We start from the raw sequence: 26,958 nt of genomic DNA, 5'->3' as shown, positions 1-26,958 counted from the left end.
GGGTTTCCATTCTTAGGCCACAACGGAAGGCTTAGAGAACAAACCCCAGTGTGTTCTCTAAAACCAAAACGTCTGATGATGGCTTAAAACCTCACTAACCCTCTTTGTTGTAGCTAGAGTGGTTAGAAAATAAGCCTTTCTGGTCACGTGCATTAAGCTTACAGAAAGGAGAGGTTCAAAATGCTTTGACATCAGGAACTTCAGACTACGTCTAAGTTCCATACCGAAAGCTTCGATCTGGACAGTTTCGAGATTCCACAGACCTCAAAGATCGTGAAGGGCTTTGTTGTTTGACAGATGCAAATCTCTGAGACCAAAGGCCGTCAACAACATATTTGCGTATTCTTTAATAGTTGGGACTGCCAGCTTATCTCATTCTTCAGACGGAAAGGGAAGATGGTAATGTAATTCACAGAGGTCGAGGTGGAGGAAAAGCCATTCTTCCTGCACTATCTCCAGAAACGGCCCACTCCGATTGGTACACTGCAAGATAGGCAGCATTTCTTGCCTTGGCAATGACACTTGCCATTAGTCTTGAAAATCCTCTTATTCCGGTCAACTTCTCAACAGTCTGAACGTAGTCAGACTCAGAGCGGAGAGGTTTTGAGGTATCTTTCGAAGTGAGGCTGTTAGAGTAGAGCGACTCTCTCGGAAAAGGTCCTTGGAAAGTGTTCTAGGAAGGACGTGACCTCTGTGAATCCAGCATGTTGAAGGCCAACATAGGGCGATCAGCGTCATTCTCGCTCCCTGTGACGTCATAAATTATCTTATTACATTTCCTAAGAGTTTGAAAAGGGGAAAAGAGACAAAACATTCATCCCCGTTCAATACCATGGGATGGCGTGTATTGCTACCGCTCCCGGATCGAGAATAAGGGAGCAGAGTAGAGAAGCCTCTTCGTTTCGTCCCTAACATTGCTAAGAGATATCTGAAAGGACATCCCTAAAGTCTCCACAACTCTCAACATACTTCTAATCAAAGATTCCACTCGGAAGTCAGTAGTTGCTGCCGTAGATCGAGAAGATTCGTACCGACGTTTTGTAATCCTGTAACGAACCTCTTGAGGATCGTTACATTCTATGCCTGTTGTCATAATAGGGTCTTTCTTGTTAACTCGAACAGGGACTGAGAGAGTGTTTCTCGATACTTCTTGAGATATGAGAGAGCTGTGGAATTGTCCGAGTTGATCTGGACCACTGGTTCCAAAAACTCGTTCTCCGAGGGACGACCGAATTGCTTCGAATTCTTTCAGATTATGTGCCAGGACATCTGAAACCCTCTCCAGATGCCTGACACCTTCCCGCTATCACCTCAGGTGATACTTGAAGCACTGAGAAATGTTCAGAATCATTTCTAGATCTTGGATATTATTTCAGTTTTCCGGTAGGAAAAAAAAAAACGTACAGGTCTGAATTGCAGTCTTTTCAGGGAAACAAACTTCTTCAGGAAAGAAAAGGTCCCCAGCAGGCTCATTCATTCCCTCACCGAGCATGCTTCCTTCCCTAATAAGGCTGCGCTTTGCCTAAGCAGGAGAGCATATTATAGTGCCAAGTCGCGGTAGACTCGTAAAGAATCCTGCTACAGTGCTGTAAAGAGCACCGAAAGATGTAAGAGATATCTCTGTTGAAAATTGTTTCGCAAAACGAAGGCAATGTTTATTCATGAATGTTAGAATTCCCCTCAATCCTAGGCTAGTCCGTGATTGTAGGGCAGAGATCCAGTTAGTCAGGCAATTCCGCAGGAGAGAGAGACGTAACTGACCGCACATGAAAGCGAACTAGCTGGTACTGGCTTGGTTAGTGTACCGTGACAGCAGCTTACGATCGCCGTCTCTCACTATTATGCCTGGGTTGCCAGCTACTCTATTCTACGAAGGAATAGGTCTGTTATTATTTGAGCACAAAGAGACTCTCAAGCTGGTATATTTAAGCGAAACAGAAACCGCTAAATACAGAGCTGCGTTTGTGTTGTCATAATACTACCATAAATAGGCAAAAGATAAATCGGAAACTCCTGGAAGGTTGCAGGGAGTACCGATTAAATGCACTTAAAATAATAGTCTCGGTGCCATCCTCTGGTAGCCATCTGTAGAGGTAACTACAGTATGCGTATATGACTTGAACCAAACAGTAGTAATATAACGCAAAGGCAAAATACGTAAAGTATTGTAGTCACTTGGACAGCCAATTCTCTACTACATTCTTTCCTCGACGAGGGAGAGAGAGAATGGAAGAGAGAATGGAAATCGACTGCTTTCGTTCTCTTCGGCAAGAGAACAAAATAGCATTAGCCAAAGGAGATCTTCAAGTGAGAACCAAGAACCGAAGCGGACAGCTCAAGCTTCTTATGTTATTGGACATAAGCGTTCATGGACGTAGTCTACAAGTCTTTTTCTTGTACGAGTCTGCGATTAATGAATGAGAGCTCTTCCGAATCTTGTCAATAAGAGCTTATCCGCTTACGCGATACAAAGTTATTGAGATCTTTGTCAATGAGAACTAACCCATTTACGAGACAAAGAGTTATTTTTGTCGAGGGGATACCCACTTACTTGACAAAACGATTAGTATCATGTCAATGGGGGAAAGTCACTTAATTGACAAAACATAATCCAGTTAGTCGAGCATAATTTTCCCGATTCCCGCATAAACCGAGGAAGGGGCAAGATTCCTGGTAAGAGACTGGGCTTACGGCAGGTAGGACCCTGACGTTCCCCTTCGGTAGCGTAGTCCCGAACACAGAAGAGGCGTTTTATGACACCGAAATCTGCTTAAAGATTTCTAGTTTTTCTAGATGCTAGCTCATCAGAACCAACCTGAATACCTTATCTGTGCAGGTTGGATAATTATATGAGAGAAAAATAGTCAGGGCTCCGAGACTACAGGTCCAGGGCCCCGAAATACTAATCTAGGAGCTAACAAAATCCATCATCTGAAAAGCCCTTTCAGATGGCCTATATGGCTGGCAAAATTATCCTGGGAAGAGGAAGGAACTCTCCAACCAGCTTCCTCTCCCGTATCACATCGAATGCCTGCTAACGCTTAAATTTATTGGCAGAATGGCAAAGGAAGTCTTGCCTTGCGCTTTCCTGAAGTTCATCTAGTCATGGATTCTATTAAAGTTGTCAGGAAAAAAGTCTTACAGAAGGCGTATTTATTTCCGGTAAAAGAAGCGTCCTGAAGAGCGTCCTTGCAAGAATCCTACTGAACGTCTTGACGTGTAGGGCGCCTTGGCAAGTGCTCTGTTGATCGTCATGACGTCGAGCTTCTACATACCACATACCTGCCTTACCGCTAAGACTTGACGGCGGTAGAGCAAAAGAGATCTTCCCTTGAGCTTTCCTTAACTCCATCCAATACTGGACTTTGCGAAAAGCACTATTAGTTGACAGATACCTCTTGATTTCACGAAACCCGTGGTCTTGCTAGGTTTCGAAGAAGAAGTTGCTTGTTCATTTAAGCGTCCTCCGAAGCACTGTTTACTTCACCTTCTTCCGCAGGTGAGGTAGAAGGGATCACCGAAGGTAGAGGTAAAAGACCTTAGGCCCAAACCTTAAACAAGAGCGTGTTGTGAAGACAAAGGCAAAGCAGTAGTGAGAGTCTCTTCCAAAAACTCCGACACATGAACAGGTACAGAAGTAGAAGCTTCCTTAATCAAAGAAACACGGTGCGCCTCTTGAAGGCGATGAGACAAGTGAGAGAAACTGCCTTCAGGGAAGAGCGAGAGACATCACGGAGAGAAATCTGACTGCACAAAGCAGTCTCAGGAGAAGGGCTGATCCTGTGAGCATACGAGGAGCGGGGACGCCTTCTTACTTCTCACAGTAACAAAGCTCGGACGTCCGCGCTCAAAATCGTTCTGTTCCGATGACTTCCTTTTCCTCTTTCGCGGTGGAAAGACGTAAACATGTTCAGGCGACGTTTGCAATACATGACGAGAGAAAGAGGATGTGAGGCGTCCTCTTCTATAAAGCTTCTATTTAGAGGGCGCAAATCCTTCCGAAAGCTCCAATTCCTGCGCGGGGAGGATGCTTCGGAGGACAAGAAGCAATCCTTCAGGTTTCGTGCACGATCTTTGGCAGCCTGGGAAGCGTCTTCAGGTCTGCCGAAGGGACGCCAGATCGGTGGGGAGTCCCCAAAACCCTCCTTCGGCTTTCGACTTGCCCACTCCCTGTGTTCCTGGGAGTCCGACAGAGGTCCAGGCCTAGAGGCATTATAGGGCCGATCTGACGCCCCCTCCCCAACACTAGGGGCACTACACTTCACAACAATGATTGGAGAGTGAGCACTTTAGATTCCAAGATACAGCTGGAATCTATAATAACAGAAAAGGCATTACCTCTCGCAGACATAAGCTCATAGCCCGTAGGCCATACTACAGGGTTAGGCAAAATAAAGTCTACAGGAAGATTAGCAGGTTCACTACCCTTACTTCTGTTTACTGATGCAGTCTATGAGGAAGACCCCGATTCAATCACGCTCTAATTTGCGTACATACGAATCATACGTCTTCCTTTCAACAAAGAAGCAAGACCCGTACCCCTCGTGCATACCAAGTGCGGATCTACCGAAGCTTTCGGTAGCCACACCCTACCTTTGCAGACAACACCTTTTGAAACTATCCTAACTATATTCAGATATCTTATGCAAAGATGAATCAAAACCAAATTCAAATCAATTTATGATAGAGTATGCCTAGCCACAAATCCAAGTAAATAAATCAAAAGACAATAAGGATACTTAGCGGCAATGAAGTTTCAAAATCCTAAGACGGAGGTACTGAAAACAGGTGTTTACAGGACCGGGGACAGAGAAAATCTGAATAGAAAATGGGAATGGCTCCTGATACCCGCCTCCCAGCGGCGGGAATCGGTGCTAACCACCTGGCCGACCACTGCGTGTGCCGGAAGTTTTTGAAATTCTGTCGGTCTTCGAAGAATACAGCTATAAATATATCTGACAGGTAAGTTTCATGAACAAAAAAAACCTTGGTTCCTACTTGTTTAGGCGGAAGACTTCATGGTTACTGCCCAGGAGCCTGCTTCGCCTCAAGAGCCTCAGCGAGGTAGTCACCTCATGCTAAGAGTTCTTGTGGGTCTGTCAATGGGATCTTATCCGCTTACTCGACAGAGCCTGAGGATCTTTTCAATGGGTGCTGATCCACTTACATGACAAAACAACCTTGCCTAATGGCATAATCAAGGAGCACAACACCGATCCCGACCACCTGATCCTAACACCCGAGTTAGTACTAAGATTGAAAAGAGTCATCCCCAACATCCTTTCAAACAACCCTAAAAACTCAACACCAAATAATAAAAAAAAAGTAACTAAACTAATTAAGGATCAGTATCAGCTCCCTGTCCCAGCACTGAATCCGCAGATACGTATGAACCCAGTGAGAAGCATTTCTCGTATGTTACCCTAACATCCTTCAGGTAGTGTGATGCAAAAACCGAGTTACATCTCCAATATGTAGTAGCTAGAATGTCCTTCATTGACATATTCTTATGAAATGATAGAGAAGTCACAACGGCTCGCACCTCATGCGCTTTAACTCTAAGCTGCTTGAAGGAGTCATCATGGCACTTCTCATGAGCTTCAGAAATCACACTTCTCACAAAGAAGGCCAGGGCGTTCTTAGACATGGGTCTCTTAGGGTCCCTCACTGCACACCATAGACTCTGTAGGCAACCCTTAAGCTGTTTCTTCTTCTGAAGATAGAACTTAAGTGCCCTGACTGGGCAAAGAGACCTCTCTAACTCCCTCCCTATCAAGGGGGAAAGTCCCTTAACTTCAAAGCTTCTGGGCCAAGGTTTTGAAGGGTTCTCGTTCTATGCTAGAAACAATGGCTGAAAAGAACATATAGCCGAGTCTCCTTGAAAACCGACACTAGAGTCCAATGCACGTAGTTCACTTGTCCTCTTGGCAGTTGCGAGGGCCAAGAGAAAAATGCATTTCCTCGTAAGATCCCTAAAGGAAGCCTGATGAGGAGGTTCAAACTTGTCAGTAGTAAGGAATCTGAGGACCACGTCAAGATTCCAACTAGGAGGAAGTGAGGACCTGTTCTTGGATGTCTCGAAGGACCGTATAAGAACATGAAGATCTTTGTCCTCCGCTATCTTTAGGCCCCTATTTCTAAAGACAGCGGAGAGCATGCTTCTGTATCCTTTAATCGTAGATACAGCCAGATGCGATTCTTCTCTCAGAAAGAGAAGAAAGTCAGCAATGTCGGTCACTGAGGTATTGGATGAGGACAGCTTCTTCGCCTTGCACCATCTACAGAAGACTTCCCACTTCGACTGATACACCCGTAAGGTTGAGGACCTACGGGGTCTGGCGATCGCGCTGGCAGCCTTTCGCGAAAAGCCTCTCACACTGACAAGTCTTTCGATAGTTGAAAGGCAGTCAGGGAGAGAGTGGGGAGGTTTTTGTGAAACCTGTCGAAGTGGGGTTGTCTGAGCAGATCTGTCCTTTCGGAAAGAGATCTGGGGAAGTCCACTGTCCATTCCAGTACCTCTGTGAACCAATCTTGTGCGGGCCAAAAGGGGGCAATGAGAGTCATTCTCGTCCCTGTCGAGGCCACGAACTTTCTTAAAACTTCCCCCACTAGTTTGAATGGGGGAAAGGCGTAAGCGTCCATGCCCAACCAGTCTAGGAGGAGGGCATCTACAGCTATGGCTCTCGGATCTTCGACCAAAGAGCAGAAGTTGTCCATCCTTTTGGTGAGGAACGTGGCGAAAAGGTCTATCTGGTTTTTTCCCCACAGGGCCCAAAGCCTCTAGTAAACTTCGAGGTGGAGGGTCCACTCTGTTGGAAGGACCTAGTTCTTCCTGCTCAGCAGGTCCGCTCTCACGTTCTTTATCCCTCGAACGAACCTGGTAAGGAGGATGATGCCTCGTTCCTCCGTCCATATCAGAAGATCTCTTGTCAACTCGTAGAGGGAGAAGGAGTGAGTCCCTCCTTGCTTTCGAATGTAAGCCAGAGCCGTGGTGTTGTCTGAGTTGACTTGGACTACCACGCCTCTGACTTCTGATTCGAAGGACTTTAGGGCTAGATGGATAGCCAAAAGTTCCTTTGAGTTGATGTGCCAGGACACCTGTTCCCCTGTCCAGGTGCCTGACACTTCTCTCGTTCCTAGTGTTGCTCCCCAGCCTGTCTCCGATGCGTCGGAGAACAACACTAGGCACGGGCTCCGAACCGAAAGGGACATTCCTGGGTTCCTTTTTAGAGGAGACAACCACCAGGCCCGGTGGGTCTTTACTTCCTGATGGATCGGAAAGGAGTCCGACAGGTCTCCTGTCTTCTGATTCCATACTCTCAGCAGGTAAAATTGCAGGGGTCTTAAGTTGAGCCTCCTCAGAGAAAAAAACTGCTCCAGCAAGGAAAGGGTCCCCAGCAGGCTCAGCCATTCCCTCGCTGAGCTTCGTTCTTTCTCTAAGAAGGCTGAGACTTTTTCCAAGCCTCGATCAAACCTTTCTTGAGATGGAAAAACTCGAAAACCCTGAGAATCCATCTGAATCCCCAGATAGACAATGTTCTGGCTGGGGATCATTTGGGACTTCTCGAGGTTCACCAGAAGTCCAAGAGACCGAATCAGGTCTAGGGTCATCGATAAGTCCTCCAAACATTGAGCCAGTCGTCAAGATAAAGATATGCTCACCCCCTTCAAATGCAGCCAACGAGCCACGTTTTTCATGAGGCCCGTGAAAACTTGAGGGGCAGTAGATAGGCCGAAGCACAAAGCCCTGAACTGAAAGATCCTCCCCTGGTCATGAAACGAAAAAATTTTGTTGATGAAGGATGCAGGGGGACATGAAAATATGCGTCTTGCAGGTCCAGGGAGACCATCCAATCTCCCGGACGTAGAGCCGCAAGAACCGAGGAGGTCTTCTCCATAGAGAACTTCCTCTTCTGCACGAATCGGTTCAGTGCACTCGCGTCTAGTTCGGGTCTCCACCCCCCCGAGGACTTCGGAACAAGGAACAGGCGATTGTAGAAGCCTTGGGAGTGGGGATCCTGTACCAATTCGATGACCTCCTTTTCCAACATCTGATCCACAAGTTGCAGGAGAGTTCTTCGCAGGACAGGGTCTTTGTACTTTGCCGACAGCTCCCTTGGAGTCGAGGTCAAGGGTAGTCTGTCTTTGAAGGGGATGAGATATCCCTTCCTGAGGATTGAGAGGGACCAGTTGTCCGCCTCTCTCAACGCCCAGGCTTCTGCAAACTTCAGAAGCCTGGCGCCTACTGGTGTTTGGAGGACTAAAGAGTCACTTTCCTTTTTTGAAAGGTCTAAAGGATGACCTCCCTCTCTTCTCTGGTCCTTTCCTTCTCGAGGAGGATCACAAAGAAGGACCTCCCCGAAAGGGCGCTTGAGGAGTGCGTATTTCCTTCTTGACGGAGGATACAGCAGGTCTAGTCTTCGTGGCCAATTGGACTAGAAGATCCTGGGTTGCCTTCTCAGTGAGTGAGTGAGAAATGTCTCTCACTAACTGAGAAGGAAAAAGTTGGCTTAAAAGAGGCGCGTATAAAAGGGACGCCCTCTGAACTGGAGAGACAGCTTTTGTCAAGAAAGAGCTAAAAACTGCTCTCTTTTTCAGTATCCCTGCTCCAAAGAGGGATGCTACTTCTCCTGAACCGTCTTGTACGGCCTTGTCCATACAGGACAAAATGCTATGCAGCACTTTGGGGCTAAGGAAGTCTGGGTCCTGAGTCTTCTTGGCCAACGCCCCAAGGGACCAGCCCAGAAAGTTAAAGACTTCCAGGACATGGAATAATCCCTTGAGATGGTCCATCTCAGACATACCCCAAGTGGTTCTAGCTTTTAACTGGAGAAGGGCAGTCCGAAATCGGAGAACTTCGAACTGGCGCCTGGCAGATTCCTCTAATCTGGGAAGTGTCTTGAATATATCAGACGTCTCGAGGCAGAAAGGAACAGAGCTGCTAGGGAAAACTTCGCGTCTAACAGGGTCGGCTTGTCTGGAAGGAGTCTCGTGTCCGTCCGGGACATCGAGGACAGAGAGAGTATCACGTCTGTCAAACGTCTCTCGCTTAGAAGGCAATACTTGACCAACCAAAGCCTTCCGCGTGGAAGGAGCTTCGCGCCTGACAGGAGCTTTACGGCTAGGAAGCGGCTCGCGTCTGTCTGCTGGTTTGCACCTAGGAGAATGCTCCTGTCCGGGAGGCGAAACGAGTCTGACTGGCGCCTTGCGCTTTGAGGAAGGCTCGTGCCCGGAAAGAGACTCGCGGCTGGCTGGCGCCGAGAGGCTAGGAAGAGGCTCGCGCCTGGAGCGTGGCTGGGGCCTAGCAGAAGATCCTAGTCTCGCTGGCGACAGAAGCCTGACAGGAGACAGATGCTTGTCTGACGACTCTCACCTAGTTGGCGCTTCGCGCCTGGGAAGGGCCTTGAGCTTGGTTGGCGATCACGGCTGGGTGGCGCTTCGTGATCAGAAGGAGATGAGGGCTCAGTCGCTAAGCATTCCTGAGCCTCGTGCTTCCGAAAAGACGAGTGAGAAGCTGGAGGAGTAGAGGAGAGGAGCTTGGTACGTCCAGAGGACGAGAGGATCTCTTAATAGGAAGAGAAGTGTCCTTCCTATGAGGAGGATCCTTCTTAAGCACTCCTACCAGGGACAAGATCTGCTCCTGCATGTTAAGGAGAATCTTCGTCGTAGCATCTTCCCTCTCCTCAGGGCTAGAATTCAGAGTGGGGGCTTTCCAACTCCTCTTCAAAGGCTGCGACTGGTCGGTCGAGCTCCATCCGCGCTTGGGCGAAGCGGAATCGGACGACGAGAAGCACTCTCTCAGGATGCCTTTGCAATGGCGATCCCTGGCAGTCTGGGATGACACAGATCCTGCCGAAGGGACGCCTGATCGGTGGGGATCCTCCACAACCTCCGTAAGGCTTTCGACATTCCTTCTCCTCTGGGCCTGGGAGCTTGGAAGAGGTCTAGGCCTGGGAGCGTTGCAGAGCCGATCAGACGCCACCTCCACTGCACTGGGTAAACTGATATCACTATCCACTGCACTGCGTTTACCTTCAATAGCTCGTATTTTGAGCTCCATCCTTTAGAGGGAAGCCTTCAAATCCGCCAATTCCATAGACGAATCTGCAGGTTCTGTGAAGGGAGAAGGAGCTGATACTGTGGGAGAGGATGCAACAACTACTTGTTGGATAGGTGCTAACGATTCCCTAACTGGCTCGTTAGAACGAGATCTACTCAAGCTCCTAGACGAAGCTTTTCTAACCCTATCCTTTTCTAACTTCCTCAAGTAGGAAGTTAGAGTCTTCCATTCCTCCTCACTCATCTTCTCACATTCCTTACACGTATTAGTGAAAGAACATTCATACTCCTGACACAGCTTGCATACAGTGTGAGGATCTACCGAACCCTTCGGTAGTCTCATGTTACAACCCTCATTCACACATACTCTAATTACATAACTAGAGTCAGACATTCTTAGAAAAATCCAAAGCGAAATCAAAATACAGTCCACAAAAGCGTAAGCCAAACCAACGATCCAGTACGTCACCAAAAAAGACAGTCCAGAAGATCAAAGGCGATGAAAAACGAATGTCAGGTCAGGAGGAACCAACAACGATGTTGTCGGAACCGGCGACAGAGAAAATCTGATTAGAAAACGTGAATGGTTCCTAGTCCTACCACCCAGCAGCAGATCACCTGACCTACCTGTAGTGTGTGCCGCGAAATTTGAATTTCTGTCGGGAACAACTGAGTCTATAGCTAAGTATATATCTGACAGGGAAGTTGAATGTACAAAAACTAACACTGACAGTTGAGTGGGTTAGTGGGTTCACCACCCTCTCATTCACCCACTGATTGTTAACTACCTTTTCACCAAGATTCAACGACTGAACCAGCTTCTGCCAAAGTTCTTCTTTCCCTACTGTTATCCCTACATTAAGGGGTCAGTTGCCTGATGGGCCTTCTCTCCAAGGCATCATTTTCCACCAACATCAGGCATGGTGTACTGTTTGGCAAAGCCATCAACCACAGTTATTGGCGGTGGGCCTCGCCTTTGACTAAAGAGTCCACCTGCAAGGCAGCAGTTTCCACATTTATTGAAAGTGGGCCTACCCTTTTACTAATAAGACTGGAAGGCAGCAGCTGTCCTTTCAGTCGCATTTTACAACACACCAGACCTACGGTGGTAGTACGTATTCTTATACCACTACCACAGGGTCAAGCTTTTGCCAATGGTAATCAATAAAATAAAATAAAGGTTTGTAATCTTGTAGGAACAAATCCTATTTCATTTCTATAGTCATAGTAAAAATGCAAAATTTTTTGCCATACTTGAACAGAATTCTCAATATAAGATGAATGCAACATGATATGTGATATAAATAAAAAAAAATGATAACTTACATTTTCTGACTTCTGTGTTTTAAAGTCATTTATCTCTTTCAAAAGTAATCGAATGTGCTTAGTAACAGTTGCAAAACATGCTTGGTCCTCCTCCTCTGTCCTCTGCTCAGCTTCTTTACATTCATGATCCAAACTACTCTATTAGGGGGAAAATAAAATATTGTTAAATGGGATCATAAGCTAACTTAAATATCTTATAAAACCTTATTTTTAAAAAAAGCACCAAGAACTTACAGAACCTTGTTAATGGGCATCAAAATTTATCTACTACATATCTAGACATCATTTTGCAACAATTTCTGCTTGGCTCCTAGCATTAGTACACAGTTGTTGAGCATTTACAATAGCAATAGAAAAAGCTACGAAAAAGTTCTGAAGAGGAGGATCCTAGGCACTACTATACAGTTAACAGATAAGCTTAGAGTCAAAGCAAAATTTCAGAAAAAGACTAGTAATGTTGAAAAGACAGAAAGGTGGAATGCTGAAAAGAGAACTCAAAAACAATGCAACAAAAAGTTTATGGTGACTAGAAAGGAAGCAGAAGGAAAATCAGTCTTGGGTGTAGTGGCCTTTTGATTTTGCTTCTTAGGTCTAACAGAAGCATATATATATACATATTTTTGTAAAAGAAGTTTTGGTTACTACAATTGCAGACATCAGATGTTGAAGGTTCTTCTGATGTAGCAGCAAGAGCAGATACAGCTGATTATTTGGGAGAAGCAGCAGGAATTACTTAAGTTGCAAAGGTTTTACATGGAGAAAGTTATCCTGCAGCAATTATGTAAATTAAAAGTATTATGTTCACGAGGGGATTTAAACAAAAAAAAATGTTGGTTCTAAGTTTATTGACAATTTTTGCATAGAATTCTGGCAACTTGTTAGCCCAAAATGCTTCCCCACTGATCTATCATAACTACTGTAATACGTATATTCATTGTGAGCCATCTCAACTCTCAATCAAAATTGAGAAGGTGAGTGTCCACCTCATGATGGATACAGTATCATCTATTTGACCAGATGAGAATGTGGTCATTCATTTCAAATATCATCTATTTGAACAGATGAGAATGTGGTCATTCATTTCCACTCAGCATTTGAAGCATATCTTCTAGTTACCACATGTTTATGCAAACTGGCTATATTCAAGGCACTTGAAGCTAAGCTTTGCAGTGGTCTTAAAATTGTATTTCCTTACCTAAAAATTCATGTCTAACAATGTACATACTATTGACATATTTTGGCAAGCATATATATACGTATACATATGAATGTTACAAGAACACCATTAGTATTTTGTCCATTTAGGTTCTGTATGTTCTAGACACTGAGGGCAAAAAACCTAATATTTCCCTAGCAGAGATCTTGTTAATCATCTGAATAAACAATTCCTCTGATTAGAATGACAGAAGTTTGCTGCATCACATGTAATGATAAGAATCCAAACTGAACAGTATCACGGCCTAAAGGTTATCTTTGACTTAAATCAAGAAAGATTTTCTTTTGGTATTTTACCGACAAACAGTTCCCAGCAAGGGTTCTGTTCTAGATGGTGTGACTAAAAACAAAAATTGATGATAACAGTGCCAATCCCCAGTTATTGGCACCACTGTTAATTGGGGATCAGCACCAAAAGTCCAGTTATCATTGTTGCCAGACAAGCGCCATAATACCAGATCATCGATGACCGGGGACTGCCTGTACAGCTTTCAAGGTACAGTAGGCTTTTTAAACTGTCAGCATATTTAGCTTTGTTAGCTTGCTACATACCACACCGGGATGGGAAGTTCTATGCAACAGAATTTGCCAACAATTCTTCACTAAAAAATATCTCAAAATTGAATTGTGATTCACCTTAAACCAGAACCTGTTACCTGTGTTCCATAGACCTTCCACAGGTTGCACATCTTCCTTGTAGTTTGTCTCCTCAAAGGCATGAAGGGAGTAGCTACCCCAAGCAACAACACGCATTAAGTCCTAATACCAAGCATGCTTAGAGCAAGTGGAATGTTATGACCCATTCACAGATCAACCCAAAGGTTGACACATGGGGTGGCCTCTACCAGCCCTGATAGAGGCTAGATTAACAGCATCAGCAGACAAAGATCTCTTCTTTCTCAGCAGCCAGATTATCAAGGATGGCTGTGAAGGAGGGATTACCACTTTTGTTCTAGGTAAGCAATACCTTTCACAGATGGTGCAACAAAGATGTTTTCCTAGTACCCAGAATGTCAGTCAAATAACAATGAGGCTGAGGAAGGATGGGTGCTGGAGAGAAGAACCAGAGGGAATCAGTACGGTCATCAGACATATACTGTGGTACCTCGAGATACAAAAGGCTCAACTTACGAAAAACTCAAGATACGAAAGCAAATACAAATAATTTTACGGCTCTACATACGAAAATTGTTCAAGATACGAAAGGTTGTTGTTGTAAAGTCCGAGATTCGCCCGGATCACCAATAACAATTTTGAAACTTGCGCGCCGCCAACTGAGTAAACTCGCCACCATCCTCCCGCTCTCCCATTGGTTCCTGATGCTAGTCACCGCCATGAGATCCTTCTCTCCTATTGGTCAGCATCCCTCCCATGATGCATCTAGGTAGCGGCGTGCTTCTTCGGCCACTGCACATCATCATTGGTATCGTAAGCACGTGGTATGCGTTCGTTCTATATGATTTAGTTTATTAACATAAATTCATTAGTGATTTCGTTGTAGTATACTTTATCGTGTTGTGTGAGAACTTTACTACATACGTATACGTACTACATAACATAATTACGTACAGTATATATGTAGTCATGGGTCCCAAGAAAGTTGAAATTCACGGAAAGAGGAGGATGCTCTCTTTGGAGACAAAGATGGAGATTATCAAGAAGTATGAAGCTGGTATGCGGTTGAGTGTAATCGCCAAGGAATACGGCCGAAACTCCAGTGCTTATTTGATTGTTATTATACACATTTTGGTCTTAAATCATTCCACATTGCACTCTAAACAAGTTGCTGTTCCTGGTTCCTAAGCGCACGCGCCACAAACACAGTTACGAACAGCAGACGACGAAACTGCAAAGTTTTATTCCCTAAATTGTTTACTTTACTCGTTATTTAGTTCAAATTTACTTTATTTAAAAATTTTAATCTAATTCATGTTTATTATCCCTTTTTTGCAACCAAATTACCCCGAAAAATTACAGATATTTCTAAAGTAGATACAATCATATGTTTCTAACGTTTTCGTACATCTGGCTGCCAAAAACCATAGAGGAACGACTACGGATAAGTGGATTACATACATATTTTTTTTTTGCTTTTTTGTTTTTGCTAGCACTTTTCATTGATTTCAGTCTATATTAGTATATCGAATTTCTTTAATAAACGTATGACAGAAATAAATTAATGTTTGCATGCTAAGAATGGCAAAATAATCGTTGCCACATAAGTGGAGGCTTCACACATACGCCGATTCATTATTATAAACCGTTTCCATGAATTCTAGTTGTCATAGTAATGCAATAATGATAAAATTGCTTTAATATTTATGTATATATACGTACTTCCAATACACAGCCTAATTTCACCAATTTCAACGTTTTGTGTATAGTAGTCTTATACACAGTTTGGAGGGTCACGTCAACATACCGATGGCACAGAGAGAGAGAGAGAGAGAGAGAGAGAGAGAGAGAGAGCGAGAGAGAGAGAAGAGCAGAGAGAGAGAGAGAGAGAGAGGCGAAGGAACGAAGAAGGAAAGGGGTGGTGGTGGAGGGGGGGGAGAGGGTAGGTGGAGCTTTATACGTGTGTTCGTATCCATTTCTGCATAACGGAGTTTTTGTCTCTTGGTACAAGGACAAGTGTCGTTATTCTTTACGATTAGTGATTCACGATACCCTTATAAATTACGGCACTGGGTGTAATGCACTATAGCAAAATCTCGTTCTGATATGAGTGTTCGTTACAGAAATAGGTATTGCCCAAAAATGTGCCTGCGCTGTCTCTGAAACCCATAGTAGGTATGCTGCTTAGTTGTCAATCAAGTTTTTTGTAATAAAGTATTTTTTACAAGCTAGCTATTGAATAAATTTGTATTTTTCTCAATCAAAACATATGCCCCATCAATGCTAACTTTCCTCTTTTAACGACTTTCTGGTCATTGCAAATTCGGCCCCATAATTTCTTATGGTGCGAAAACAGAGGCCCAGGGACCGAAAACGATTGTGTCACACTACGGCGATAATCCGGCAGTAAAACATCTTCATATATCCAAAAAGTAAATAATAAAGATATATAGGGTAAAAAACCGCATGGTACAGGGGTGGACCATGTACGATCAATGTGTACAACCCCAAGAAAAGTACATTATAACACTTCCTGACACAGGAGTAGAGGTCTTTAGCTCCGTTTCTCACCAACAAGTCGCGTCTGATGCCCATCTCCGATGTCAGGACGTGTTATAATGTACTTTTTTAGGGGTTGTACACATTGATCGTACATGGTCCACCCCTGTACCATGCGGTTTTTTACCCTATGTGCATTACGATTATACCAATTACATGAAGAGCTGATAATCTGCATGAATAACTGGTAAACTGTTCTGCAAGAAAGTTGAGTAAAGCAATTATTTACAATAGGTACGAAAGTCAAGATGTCGTGACGTCATGATACAGGACTTAAAAGAACGTTCTAATTCCAAAAATTAATTACTTAAATTTGAGTCAGAATCGGGTTACTTTTTCAATAACGAATATTTTCAAATTAATCATTGTTTACTCGGTGAGGGAAAGTTTTCCGATTGTTGTGATGAAAGTGCCCCAGCGTCTGTGGGTACAAGTGGTGTGCGGATTTATCACAGGAAATGGTTAGTTTATTGACACAAGCGACTCCGTAAACATCGAGATGGCGTCAATCTTCTAAATATTTCGAGTTGTAAGTAAAAATGTTGAACGCGTTTTGGTGAGATTTGCACTACGTTTGACACCCTTTTCAGTACCCTCTGTTTAAATCTTAAAATTTAGCCTTAATTTCTAACTTTGGAGAAAATACTTACTTCGAAAGGAGAGTAGAGGTCTTTAGCTCCGTTTCTCACCAACAAGAAGTCGCGACTGATGCCCATCTCCGATGTCAGGACGCGTTATAATGTACTATTTTTGGGATTGTTCACGCTGATCGTACACGGTCCACTCTGTACCCTGCGGCTTTTTACCCTAAATTATGGCCTTAGTTTCTGACTTTGGAGAAAATATTTACTTCAAAAGGATAGTAGAGGTCTTGAGCTCCTGCTATCACCACCAACAACTCATGACTGATGACCATCTCCGGTGTCAGGACGTGTTAAAGTACTTTCTCGGAGGGTGGCCACAAACGCGGTAGTCGGTGGCTCGGTCAGTCCAGTCGGTTGTTTACCCTACTGCTAGCCTTTATGTCAAGGGAAGGTTTGTTAAAATCTTTCGTACCTAAGCTTACTAGGCTATCCCAGATGTAGCCTAGACCTAGGCAGAACCTTTGCAAGTCAACTTGCTTCACCACTGTAGCCTATCCTAGGTAGGTTAGGCAATACCTAGTACTAGGTAGGTAGCTAACCCTAGTATCTAGCCGTAGATAAGATTGGTAGCCCCTATACCTAATTAGCAAGTGGAATATCTACGATAAATCTACAAAATGATTTGTCCTTTTGACATCCTTACCTGAAATGGATCGTTGTTCTTCTCTGATGGTGGCTCCATGGACTCCTCGCCGGTAGCACCCTTAATAGCACTGTCGGTACTTTCTGTCCTCCTTTTCTTGGCTTCTCTAGGACCTCCATCGTTATTCTCATCACCGCTCCCCATTGTGAATATAAAGTAAAGTGGTCCTTGGTCTTCTATCCGAAAAAATCACAGGTTAGATTTAAACAAGACTCGAGATACGACGTCCGATCACACAGCCTGTAGGACGAGATCAACAATTCAACGCGGCGGCGGTACACCGTAAACAAACGTTGCCTTGCTGCTGAGCGGTTAGTTGGTAGGGCATACCCTCGGTTTGGAATTGTCTTTCGTAATATAACAATAAAGAATGTATAAATTTCCATTTCTTGAGATAAAAAAATGAGTAAAATAATACTATAAAATAAATTTAGTATAAAAGATAAAATAAATATTGTTGCTGAAATAGACGAATATGTGTCATATTTGAACATTACCAATGTACCTGCGTTACAGAATACATTAAATTTTCATGATAAGCATTTTTGCGATTAAGACCTGAGTCGTGTTTTCTGTGTTTTCTCTACTTCTCTACAACTTTATAAATATATATATATATATATATATATATATATATATGTGTGTGTGTATATATATATATATATATATATATATCTATATATATATATATATATATATAATATATATATATATATATATTGTGAGAAATTTGTTTCACTCAGTGGGAAGATTGAAGGAATATACTCTACAAAATTACGAGGGTAATTCCTTCCACTGAGTGTTCTTTAGTAATACAGTAAATTGTATAAAACGGGCTGTTAAGCACACAATTCTTCCGCGCGCCTAACGTGTTTTCAGACTTGTGCCAGAAAATCCAAGGGATTAATAATTGCTTTGTAAGTTTAAGTAGGCTAGTTAAATTCAGGTAAGAGTAATTTAGGTAAATGCAAATAATCTCATGAGGACTATGAATAAATCAAACCAAGGCCATAAAATTTCCAGGGCAGTTCAGTTTGGTCCCCGAATTCAATTAAGTTTCGACTTAGTTAAAGTATAATTAAGGTATACTAATCTCAAATAAGAATGCTAAGTAAACAGCCAGACCTAATTTTGACTAAATTGTCTACTACGGCCATGTAATTATATAAGCCCCTGTAAAATTGTTCAATCTGAGTCTATGCCTACATAATTCTCACAAACTCCAGAAAATGGCAATTTGTCGAAAATTGCATTTTTCCTAACTATACAAACCTGAGGTCCTTTTACAATAGGAAGGTAACTAGCGGCAGCTGGAACGGTCGTAAGCTTCGAACAAGGGAGTTCGGTAGTTAACTGCTTGTCCGACAGTGCACGCGCCGCACGACTGGGAGGTGAAGAATCACTTTTGCTATAGGCCCAGGAAAAAATGCAGAGTGAGGGGTGGCATGAGGTGGGACTATATGTAAAGGACCTCAGGTTTGTATAGTTAGGAAAAATGCAATTTTGGACAAATTGCCATTTGTTCCGATACGTAATACAAACCATCGGTCCTTTTACAATAGGAAGAATCACTTCTTGGTGGGAGGAATCTGAGTCTTAAGAACAGACTGGTGTTCGCCCAACCTTGGATTCCCTCCCTGGTCGTAAGAGCAGAGGGAGGGATCCTAGCCTCTGCCCAATTGAACGGGTGTAAGGACAACGCTTATCCATAATTTTCTCTGTATATAATTCATCATTCACATTGTTCTTACTTCCCTCCGAGAGAGCGTTCAGCGGGCTTTCTGCCAGTGTATAAAGCTTGTATAACCATATTTTGTGTACTTTTATATTTTGTATTTTATGTCTCTCAAGAAACACAAATCGGGTCTCGCCGACCCACTTTTACTCTCTCGCGGGTCGGTAACCACATTTCTGTCCGCATGCTGTATATTTATATTTCCCTTGACTGTAATAAAAATCAGTACACTTCTACCTGCCTCTTTGTCCACCTCTCACAACTGGTGACCCCGGAGAGACGGGGCCTCAGTATAGATCTCTGAAAGCTCCTACCGTGGAAATAACCAACGCCTCTAATGGACTAAATACGGCATACCTGCCCAAGGTGTGTTCAGGCGTTTCCTCAAACGGTTTGGCCCGCCATTTACGACTCTGTCGACCGTTTCTGTGAGAGAGGACAATGGGCGCAGACAGTACCACGCGGGAAACCCAGGCCTCCCCCGCCCCAGCGACGGCCTCGGACACAGCAGCCGCTCAAGCTGTCAAATTGTCCCCCTTCACAACGGCTGACCCGACCGCCTGGTTCTTCCGAGCTGAAGGGCAATTCCGGATCGCGGGGCTAACGAACAAAGTACCGCAGGCTGACCTCGTCGCAGCGGCTCTCCCGACAGAGGTGTTTGACCGAATATCTAACTGGCTGACCGGTCGAGCACGAACCGGACTTGTCACGCTCGACGAGATAAAAGAAAGGCTCGTGACAGCCTATTCGCGCCCATCGCTGAAAAGACGCCCGCGCCCTTGACCTAGTCGCGAACCCCATGCGCGGCGCCGACCCCCAAGATGCCTGGGACACTGTGATGGGCCTCGTCCGTCTGCCCGAAATAGGCCCCGACGGAAAAAAGAAAGAGATCTGCCTGAGCCGCGAAATATTCCTGCGGCAACTCGAGCCGGACGTCCGAAAACAGCTGACCGATGCATACACCCTAGAGGACGACGAACTACTGGAGAAGGCAAAGAAACTGACGTTGTCGAACAATCCCGCAAAGCTCGCCGCCCCCCGATCCTCCGTGTGCCTGGCTGCAGAGAAGGAAGAAGACGACGACGACCCAACGCAAGAGATCGGCGCCGTATCCCAGGGGAAGTCCTCCCACACGCAGCGAGGTGAAAACTCCTGGTGCCGCTTCCACCGGAGGTTCGGGAGATTCTCCAAGAGGTGCGAAAGCCCTTGCACCTTCCAGCAGTCAAAAAACGGCGACGGCAAACAAAACCAAGGCCGCCCGTGGCAACGGCCTCGTCGGAACCACACACAGTAGGGTTCTACGTCCGCGACGTGATCTCCAGCCGGAGGATGTTGGTGGACACTCGATATTCCCGCCGTCAGGAAAAGACCGTAGCCGCGAGCCCGACAAAACAACCGCCCTCGTCACCGCAAACGGGACCCCCATCCGTTCCTACGGCACGAAGTCCCTCGAGATATCCATCTTGGGGCGAAACTACGTCTGGGAATTCACCATCGCGGACGTCAGGATCCCGCTACTGGGGGCAGATTTCCTGGTGCAGAATGGCCTCCTGGTGGACGTGGGCCGCAAACGCCTCCTCGACACAGGGACATGCCTTTCCCTACCACTGGCAGCAGGCCCGGGCGCCCCTACAATTTGTACCATCGCCCCCCACAAGTACGGCAACCTCCTGCAGGAATTCCCCGAAGTCTTCAAGCCGGAACTTCGTCAGGCGGCAGGGACGCCGCCCAAGCACGTAATATTCCACCACATAACCACCACAGGCCCCCCGACACACGCGAAGTTCCGACGACTCCCTCCAGGCTGCCTCCAGGAGGCGAAGCAGGCGTTCTCGGAGATGGAATGAATGGGCATCTGCAAGAAAGCGTCGAGCCCTTGGGCGTCGCCCCTACACATGGTACAGAAACCTGACGGCACCTGGAGGCCCTGCGGAGACTACAGGAGACTCAACCTCGCTACAATCCCCGACCAATACCCCTTGCCAAACATGCAGGATTTGACAGGGGCCATCCATGGGGCGAAGGTCTTCACAAAAATGGATCTCTTAAAATCCTATTTCCAGGTTCCAGTGCACCCCGAGGACGTCCCCAAGACTGCCATCATCACGCCTTTTGGCTCCTTCGTCTTCCATTACTCAACCTTCGGCCTGAGGAATGCAGGGGCCACCTTCCAGCGCCTGATGGACAGCATCCTGGGGGACCTGCCCTTCTGCGTCTGCTACGTCGACGATATCTTAATTTTTTCCAGGTCCTTGGAGGAGCACCTACATCATGTCCGAGCGGTCCTGAAGCGCCTGCAGGAAAACGGGCTAGTCGTCCGTTTCGACAAATTCACCTTCGGCGCCGAGAAGGTGAACTTCCTCGGGCACGAGATCTCCGCAGCAGGCGTGCGCCCCATGGCCTCGAAGGTAGGCGTGGTGCAGAAGTTCCCAACACCAACCACGGTCAAGTCCCTGCAGGAGTTCATCGGGATGGTCAACTACTACCGCCGGTTCATCCCCGATGCCGCCCGCACCATGTCTCCTCTAACACAGGTCCTGAAGGGGAAACCAAAGGCCCTAATGTGGGAGGCCGAACAAGAGAAGGCTTTCAACGAGACGAAGAGGGCCCTCGCCAGAGCCGCGACATTATGCCACCAAGACCCTACTGCACCTTTACGCCTCACCACCGACACCAGCAATGTCGCCTGTGGGGCTGTCCTCGAGCAGATGGTCCAGGGCGAGCCCCAGCCACTCGCCTTCTACAGCAAAAAACTGTCAGCCGCCGAGACAAGGTACAGCACGTTCGACCGCGAACTCCTTGCGGTGTACCAAGCAGTGCGCCATTTCCGCTACCTCCTCGAGGGCTCCCCCTTCACGATCAGGACAGACCACCTCCCTTTGGTATATGCCTTCACGAAGGCGGGCGACGTGTGGTCAGTGAGACAGCAGAGGCACCTGGCAGCCATCGCGGAGTTCGGTTGCACCATCCAGTACGTGCCTGGCGAGAAGAACCCTGTGGCAGACGCCCTATTGAGGATAGAAATCAACACCGTGCATCTCGGGGTCGACTACGAAGACCTCACCCGGGAACAGGCCGCCGACCTGGAGACCGCCGCATACCGCACAGCTATCACCGCCCTCAAGTGGGAAGACGTGCCCTTCGGACCCGCAGGCACGACGCTCCTCTGCGACATCAGCACGGGCCGCCCGCGCCCGCTGATCCCAGCCTCCCAAAGGAAAGCCGTGTTCGATGTCATACACGGACTCTCGCACCCCTCGGGCTGGACGACGATGCGCCTCCTGACGGAGAAGTTCGTCTGGCACGGAATTCGGAAGGACTCCCTCGAGTGGGCCAGGACCTGCGTGCCTTGCCAAACTAGCAAAATCAGTCGGCACACAGAATCAGGCGTGGGGGAATTCCCGCAGCCGAAGCGAAGATTCGGCCACATCCACATAGACGTCGTGGGCCCCCTGCCCCCGTCGGAAGGCGCCAGATACCTCCTGACAGTAATCGATCGCTCCACCAGATGGCCCGAGGCAACACCGATGTCGGAGGCAACCACAAAAGCATGCACCGAAGCCCTCCTCGCCAGCTGGGTCAGTCAATTCGGAGTGCCAGACGAAATCACGACAGACCGCGGACCAGTTTTCCTGTCGGAGTTGTGGACTGCCCTGGCCCGCCTAATGGGGACGTCGCTACACGCCACCACCACCTACAACCCAGCAGCTAACGGCATGGTGGAGAGAGTCCACCGTTCGATCAAGGCTTCCCTGATGGCGCGCTGCACCGACGAAAATTGGAAGAGCCAACTACCGTGGGTCCTCCTCGGTCTCAGGACTGCCCCGCGGGCGAACGGCGAGGCATCACCCGCGGAGAAGGTATACGGGGAGCCATTAACAGTCCCTGGCGAGTTCTTCCCGACCAATGCCGACGACGCTGATGTCTCCATCGCCAGGCTTCGGGAATCCCCCGGGAAGTTCACGCCCTGCGTCAAAACCTTCTCCGACAGAACCAAACGTTTCCTCCCGAAGGCCCTATCATCATGCAAGCACGTCTTCGTCAGGGACGACGCCCGCCGCCCGCCGCCCGCCTCTAACGAGACCCTATCGTGGTCCCTTCCGCATCCTACGACGCACTGACAAGGCATATCTCTTATCCATCAACGGTCGCGAGGACTGGGTCACAATCAATCGTCTGAAACCAGCCTTCATCATGGACGAGGACCTCGCAGACGCGGATTCCACAGGGCGCCTCAATCTTCCTCGGAAAGAAGCGACTCCTTCGATCGCTAAACCTCCCGGCCGTAGCCGCGGCCACCCTCGGAAGACGGTCGAACCCCCCGAGGATCACCTCAGGAGAGGCATCCCGTCCCTGGAAACTCCTGATGATCTACCACAGCAATGATATCGCACACCCGAGGGCGCCTCCGCCGCCCAGCTCGCTTCTGCGAGTGACAACCCGAAGTACAAAGAAGTCAGCCAACAATTATGCTTAATTATTGTCTTGGGGGGGAGTATTTGTAAGGACAATGCTTAGCCATAATTTTCTCTGTATATAATTCATCATTCGCGTTGTTCTTACTTCCCTCCGAGAGAGCATTCAGCGGGCTTTCCGCCAGTGTATAAAGCTTGTATAACCATATTTTGTGTACTTTTACATTTTGTATTTTATGTCTCTCAAGAAACACAAATCGGGTCTCGCCGACTTACTTTTACTCTCTCGCGGGTCGGTAACCACATTTCCATCCGCATGCTGTATATTTATATTTCCCTTGACTGTAATAAAAATCAGTACACTTCTACCTGCCTCTTTGTCCACCTCTCACAGGGGTATGTACCGCAGGATCAATGGTCAGACCTCTGGACCCAAGTAATAAGAGGGAGGCAAGCGTACCTCTTAAAACTAACAAGCAAGAACTTGTTCCTGTTGCAAGAGGCAATATAAAGTTATGGGTTTGTCTCTTGTTGGCATCCACTTCCCCCCCTTGTTGGGGGAAGTGGTGGATATTCACTCCTATCCCTAATGAAAGGGATAGGATGGGGCTCGGTCGGGTAGCTTACCTGCATCTTGTCCTTTTCCAGCAGGATGATGACTGCGTCCCTCTGCCCACAGGTAGAGGGGGAGAAAAAGATGGGGAAGAGAAGCCAGTCACACTCTCATTCACTCATCCATTCTTGCAGTCACACCAAGATTCGATGCTGTTCTGCCTGCTCGGGTGCTGGGTAAGCTACACAATGTGTTGAGCAGCCACCACGGGTCCCAAGGAAAAAGTATCTAAGGACCTGTGGGCAATATCCTGAAGGTAGAAGGAGGTGAAGATGGTCTGGTTGGCCCAGACCCCTGCCTTCAGGACCTGCGCCACGGAGAAGTTCTTGTGGAATGCAAGGGAAGGACCAATGCCTCTGACTTCGTGGGCTCTCAGACGAAGGGTACGGATGTCGTTGCTACCATCAGCTTCGTACGCCCTCCTGATTACCTCACGTAGCCAGAGAGAAAGTGTGTTCTTGGATACTTCTTTCTTGGTCATCCCGGTGCAAACGAAGAGGCGTCGACTCTCAGGCCTGAGGTGCCAAGTTCTCTTCAGATACCGTCGTAGCGCCCTCACAGGACAAAGCAGCATCTCATCCGTATCATTGTCAGTGAAATCCAATAGGGAGGGGATTGTGAAAGACTCGAGCCTGTCGTCAGGGATCGACGGATTCTGAGTCTTAGCTACGAAGTTCGGGACAAAATCGAGCGTCACAGATCCCCATCCCCTGGAATGTTTAACGTCGAAGGAAAGACCATGAAGTTCCCCTACTCTCTTTGCCGATGCCAGGCCCAGCAAGAAGAGGGTCTTGAGGGTCAGATCCCTGTCTGACGACTCTCGGAGTGGCTCGAAGGGTCTTTGAGTCAAACTCCTAAGGACGAGAGTCACATCCCACCCCAGGGGCCTGAGTTCCCTGGGTGGGCAAGACCTTTCAAAGCACCTCATAAGCAAGGAGATCTCGAACTTGTCCGAGATATCCAATCCCCTCAGTTTCAGAACCAGTGCCAGGGCGGCTCTATATCCTTTGACTGTGGGGACAGAGAGGAGCTTTTCTCGGCTAAGAAAAACGAGGAAATCCACTACCTGCTGAAGAGTGGCTCTGAGAGGAGATAGACCCTGTCTACAACACCAACCACAGAAGACAGCCCACTTTCCCTGTCGCTGCTTTGCGAGAAAAACCTCTCGCTCGCAAGACGGTGGATAACAGCCAGCTGTGAAAATGTAGAGACTGGACTGCCCGGTGGTACCGTTCTACATGTGTCTGGACGAGGAGGTTGTGCCAAGGGGGAATCTCTCTCGGTGCTTCCGCAAGCAGAGCCAGCAGGTCTGGATACCAAACAGCCTAGGGCCATTTGGGAGCCACCAGGATCATCCTGAGATTCGGAGTGGCCAGCACTCGGCTGATCACCTTGCGAATCAGGCTGAACGGGGGAAAGGCGCGTCCTCTGCAGCTGCCCATGGGTCCGGCACGGCTGAAAAGAAAACTTGGAGTTTTCTGTTGTGCCGGGTGGCGAACAGATCCACTACTGGATGCCCCCACAGGTTGAAGAGCCTTTCTGCCACGTCCTGGTGTAGGGACCATTCGGACCCTATCACCTGATCCCGACGGCTGAGCTTGTCTGCTACTACATTCCTCTTGCCTGGAATGTAGCGGGCTGACAGCTCTACTGAGTGAGCCACGGCCCACTCGTGCACCTGCAGCGTCAACTGGTGCAACGGGAGGGACACTAGGCCCCCTTATTTGTTGACGTATGCCACTACTGTGGCGTTATCGCACATCAACACCACCGAGTGTCCCATCAAGCGGTCCCGGTACTCTTGGAGAGCAAGGAACGCCGCCTTGAGCTCCAGAACATTGATGTGAAGGTGCTTGTCGTGATGGTCCCACACTCCTGCAGTCAGCAACTCCTCCAGGTGTGCGCCCCATCCCTCAGTGGATGCGTCTGAGAACAGCAACATCTCGGGGGGGGGGGGGGGGAGTGCGGAGAGGCACTCCTCTTAAGAGGTTCCTGTCGTCCAGCCACCAGGCTAGGTCCTGCCTCACCTCCTCCGTGAGGGACACGGGGAAGTACGGTGGATCCTCTGCCTGTGACCAACTCTCCTTTAGTCTCCACTGAAGAGACTGCAGGTGAAGACGCCCGTGAGGGACTAACTTCTCGAGTGACGACAGGTGGCCGATCACGACTTGCCATTGCTGAGCTGACTGTTCCTGCCGAGACAGGAACCGGTCGGCTGCCTCCCTGAATCTGCTGATCCGCGAGTCTGTGGGGAAGATTCGCCCTGCTACCGTGTCGATCAGCATACCCAGGTACTTCCTCCTCTGCTTGGGTTCGAGATCGGACTTTTCAATGTTCACCATGATCCCCAGAACGTGGCAGAATTCGAGAAGCAGATCCCTGTCCCATAGCAACTGCGAGCGGGAGCTTGCCAGGACTAACCAGTCGTCGAGATACCTCAGAAGATGTATCCCGGATGAGTGGGCCCAAGCAGACACCAGCGTGAACACTCGTGTGAACACCTGTGGGGCGCTTGAGAGACCGAAGCAAAGTGCCCTGAATTGGTACACTGTCCCGTCGAGGATGAAGCAGAGGTATACTTCCTGGAGGATTGATGGACGGCTATCTGGAAATACGCGTCCTTCAAATCTGCTGAAAGCATGAAATCGTTCTCCCTGATGGAGTCTAGACTGGGGAATGAATCGGTTCAGATGAAAGAGATCTATCACCGGGCGCCAGCCCCCCATAGACTTTTCCACCAGGAAAATGCGGCTGTAGAAGCCCGGCGACTGATCCCTGACAATCTCCACAGCTCCTTTGCTCAGCATGGTCTTGGTCTCCTGTCGAAGTGCTACGCTCTTTGATGTTCCCGGAATGTAGGTCTGAAGATGGACCGGGTTGGAGGTGAGGGGTGGCCAAGATTCGAAGGGTAGTAGATATCCCTCCCGAATGACGTCTACTATCCAGGTCTCGGCACTGTAGCGCTGCCATGTTGCCCAATGGCTCGCCAGGCAACCCCCCACTTCCGGCAGCAGGTGAGGGGGAACGCCGTCCCTAGCGTTTCCCGCCTCTCTTCAACTTCTTCCCTGCCCCTCCTCGAGGAAAGGGGGGCTGATGGCGACCTCCCTTGGCAGAAGTCGAAGGCAGAGTCTTTC

At 47.5% G+C, this 26,958-nt stretch overlaps 1 protein-coding gene across 1 annotated transcript in view; it reads right to left on the bottom strand.

Annotated features, from left to right (window-relative positions):
• Positions 1-17,377, bottom strand: part of LOC135220919 (THO complex subunit 5 homolog B-like) — a 255,615-nt gene extending 238,238 nt beyond the window's left edge. The window contains exons 1-2 of the mRNA XM_064258553.1: positions 17,062-17,377; positions 11,386-11,523 (exon numbers count right to left, since the gene is read on the bottom strand). Of these exons, the coding sequence (XP_064114623.1) occupies positions 11,386-11,523; positions 17,062-17,205 (282 nt within the window). The 5' untranslated portion in view covers positions 17,206-17,377. The remainder of the gene's footprint in view (positions 1-11,385; positions 11,524-17,061) is intronic.
• Between the last annotated feature and the right edge of the window lie 9,581 nt (positions 17,378-26,958).

Source organism: Macrobrachium nipponense, chromosome 2, assembly GCF_015104395.2.
Source record: "Macrobrachium nipponense isolate FS-2020 chromosome 2, ASM1510439v2, whole genome shotgun sequence".
Lineage (NCBI taxonomy): Eukaryota > Metazoa > Arthropoda > Malacostraca > Decapoda > Palaemonidae > Macrobrachium > Macrobrachium nipponense.
Note: the sequence above shows the minus strand (reverse complement) of the source record. Positions and strands in the feature narration are given on the sequence as shown.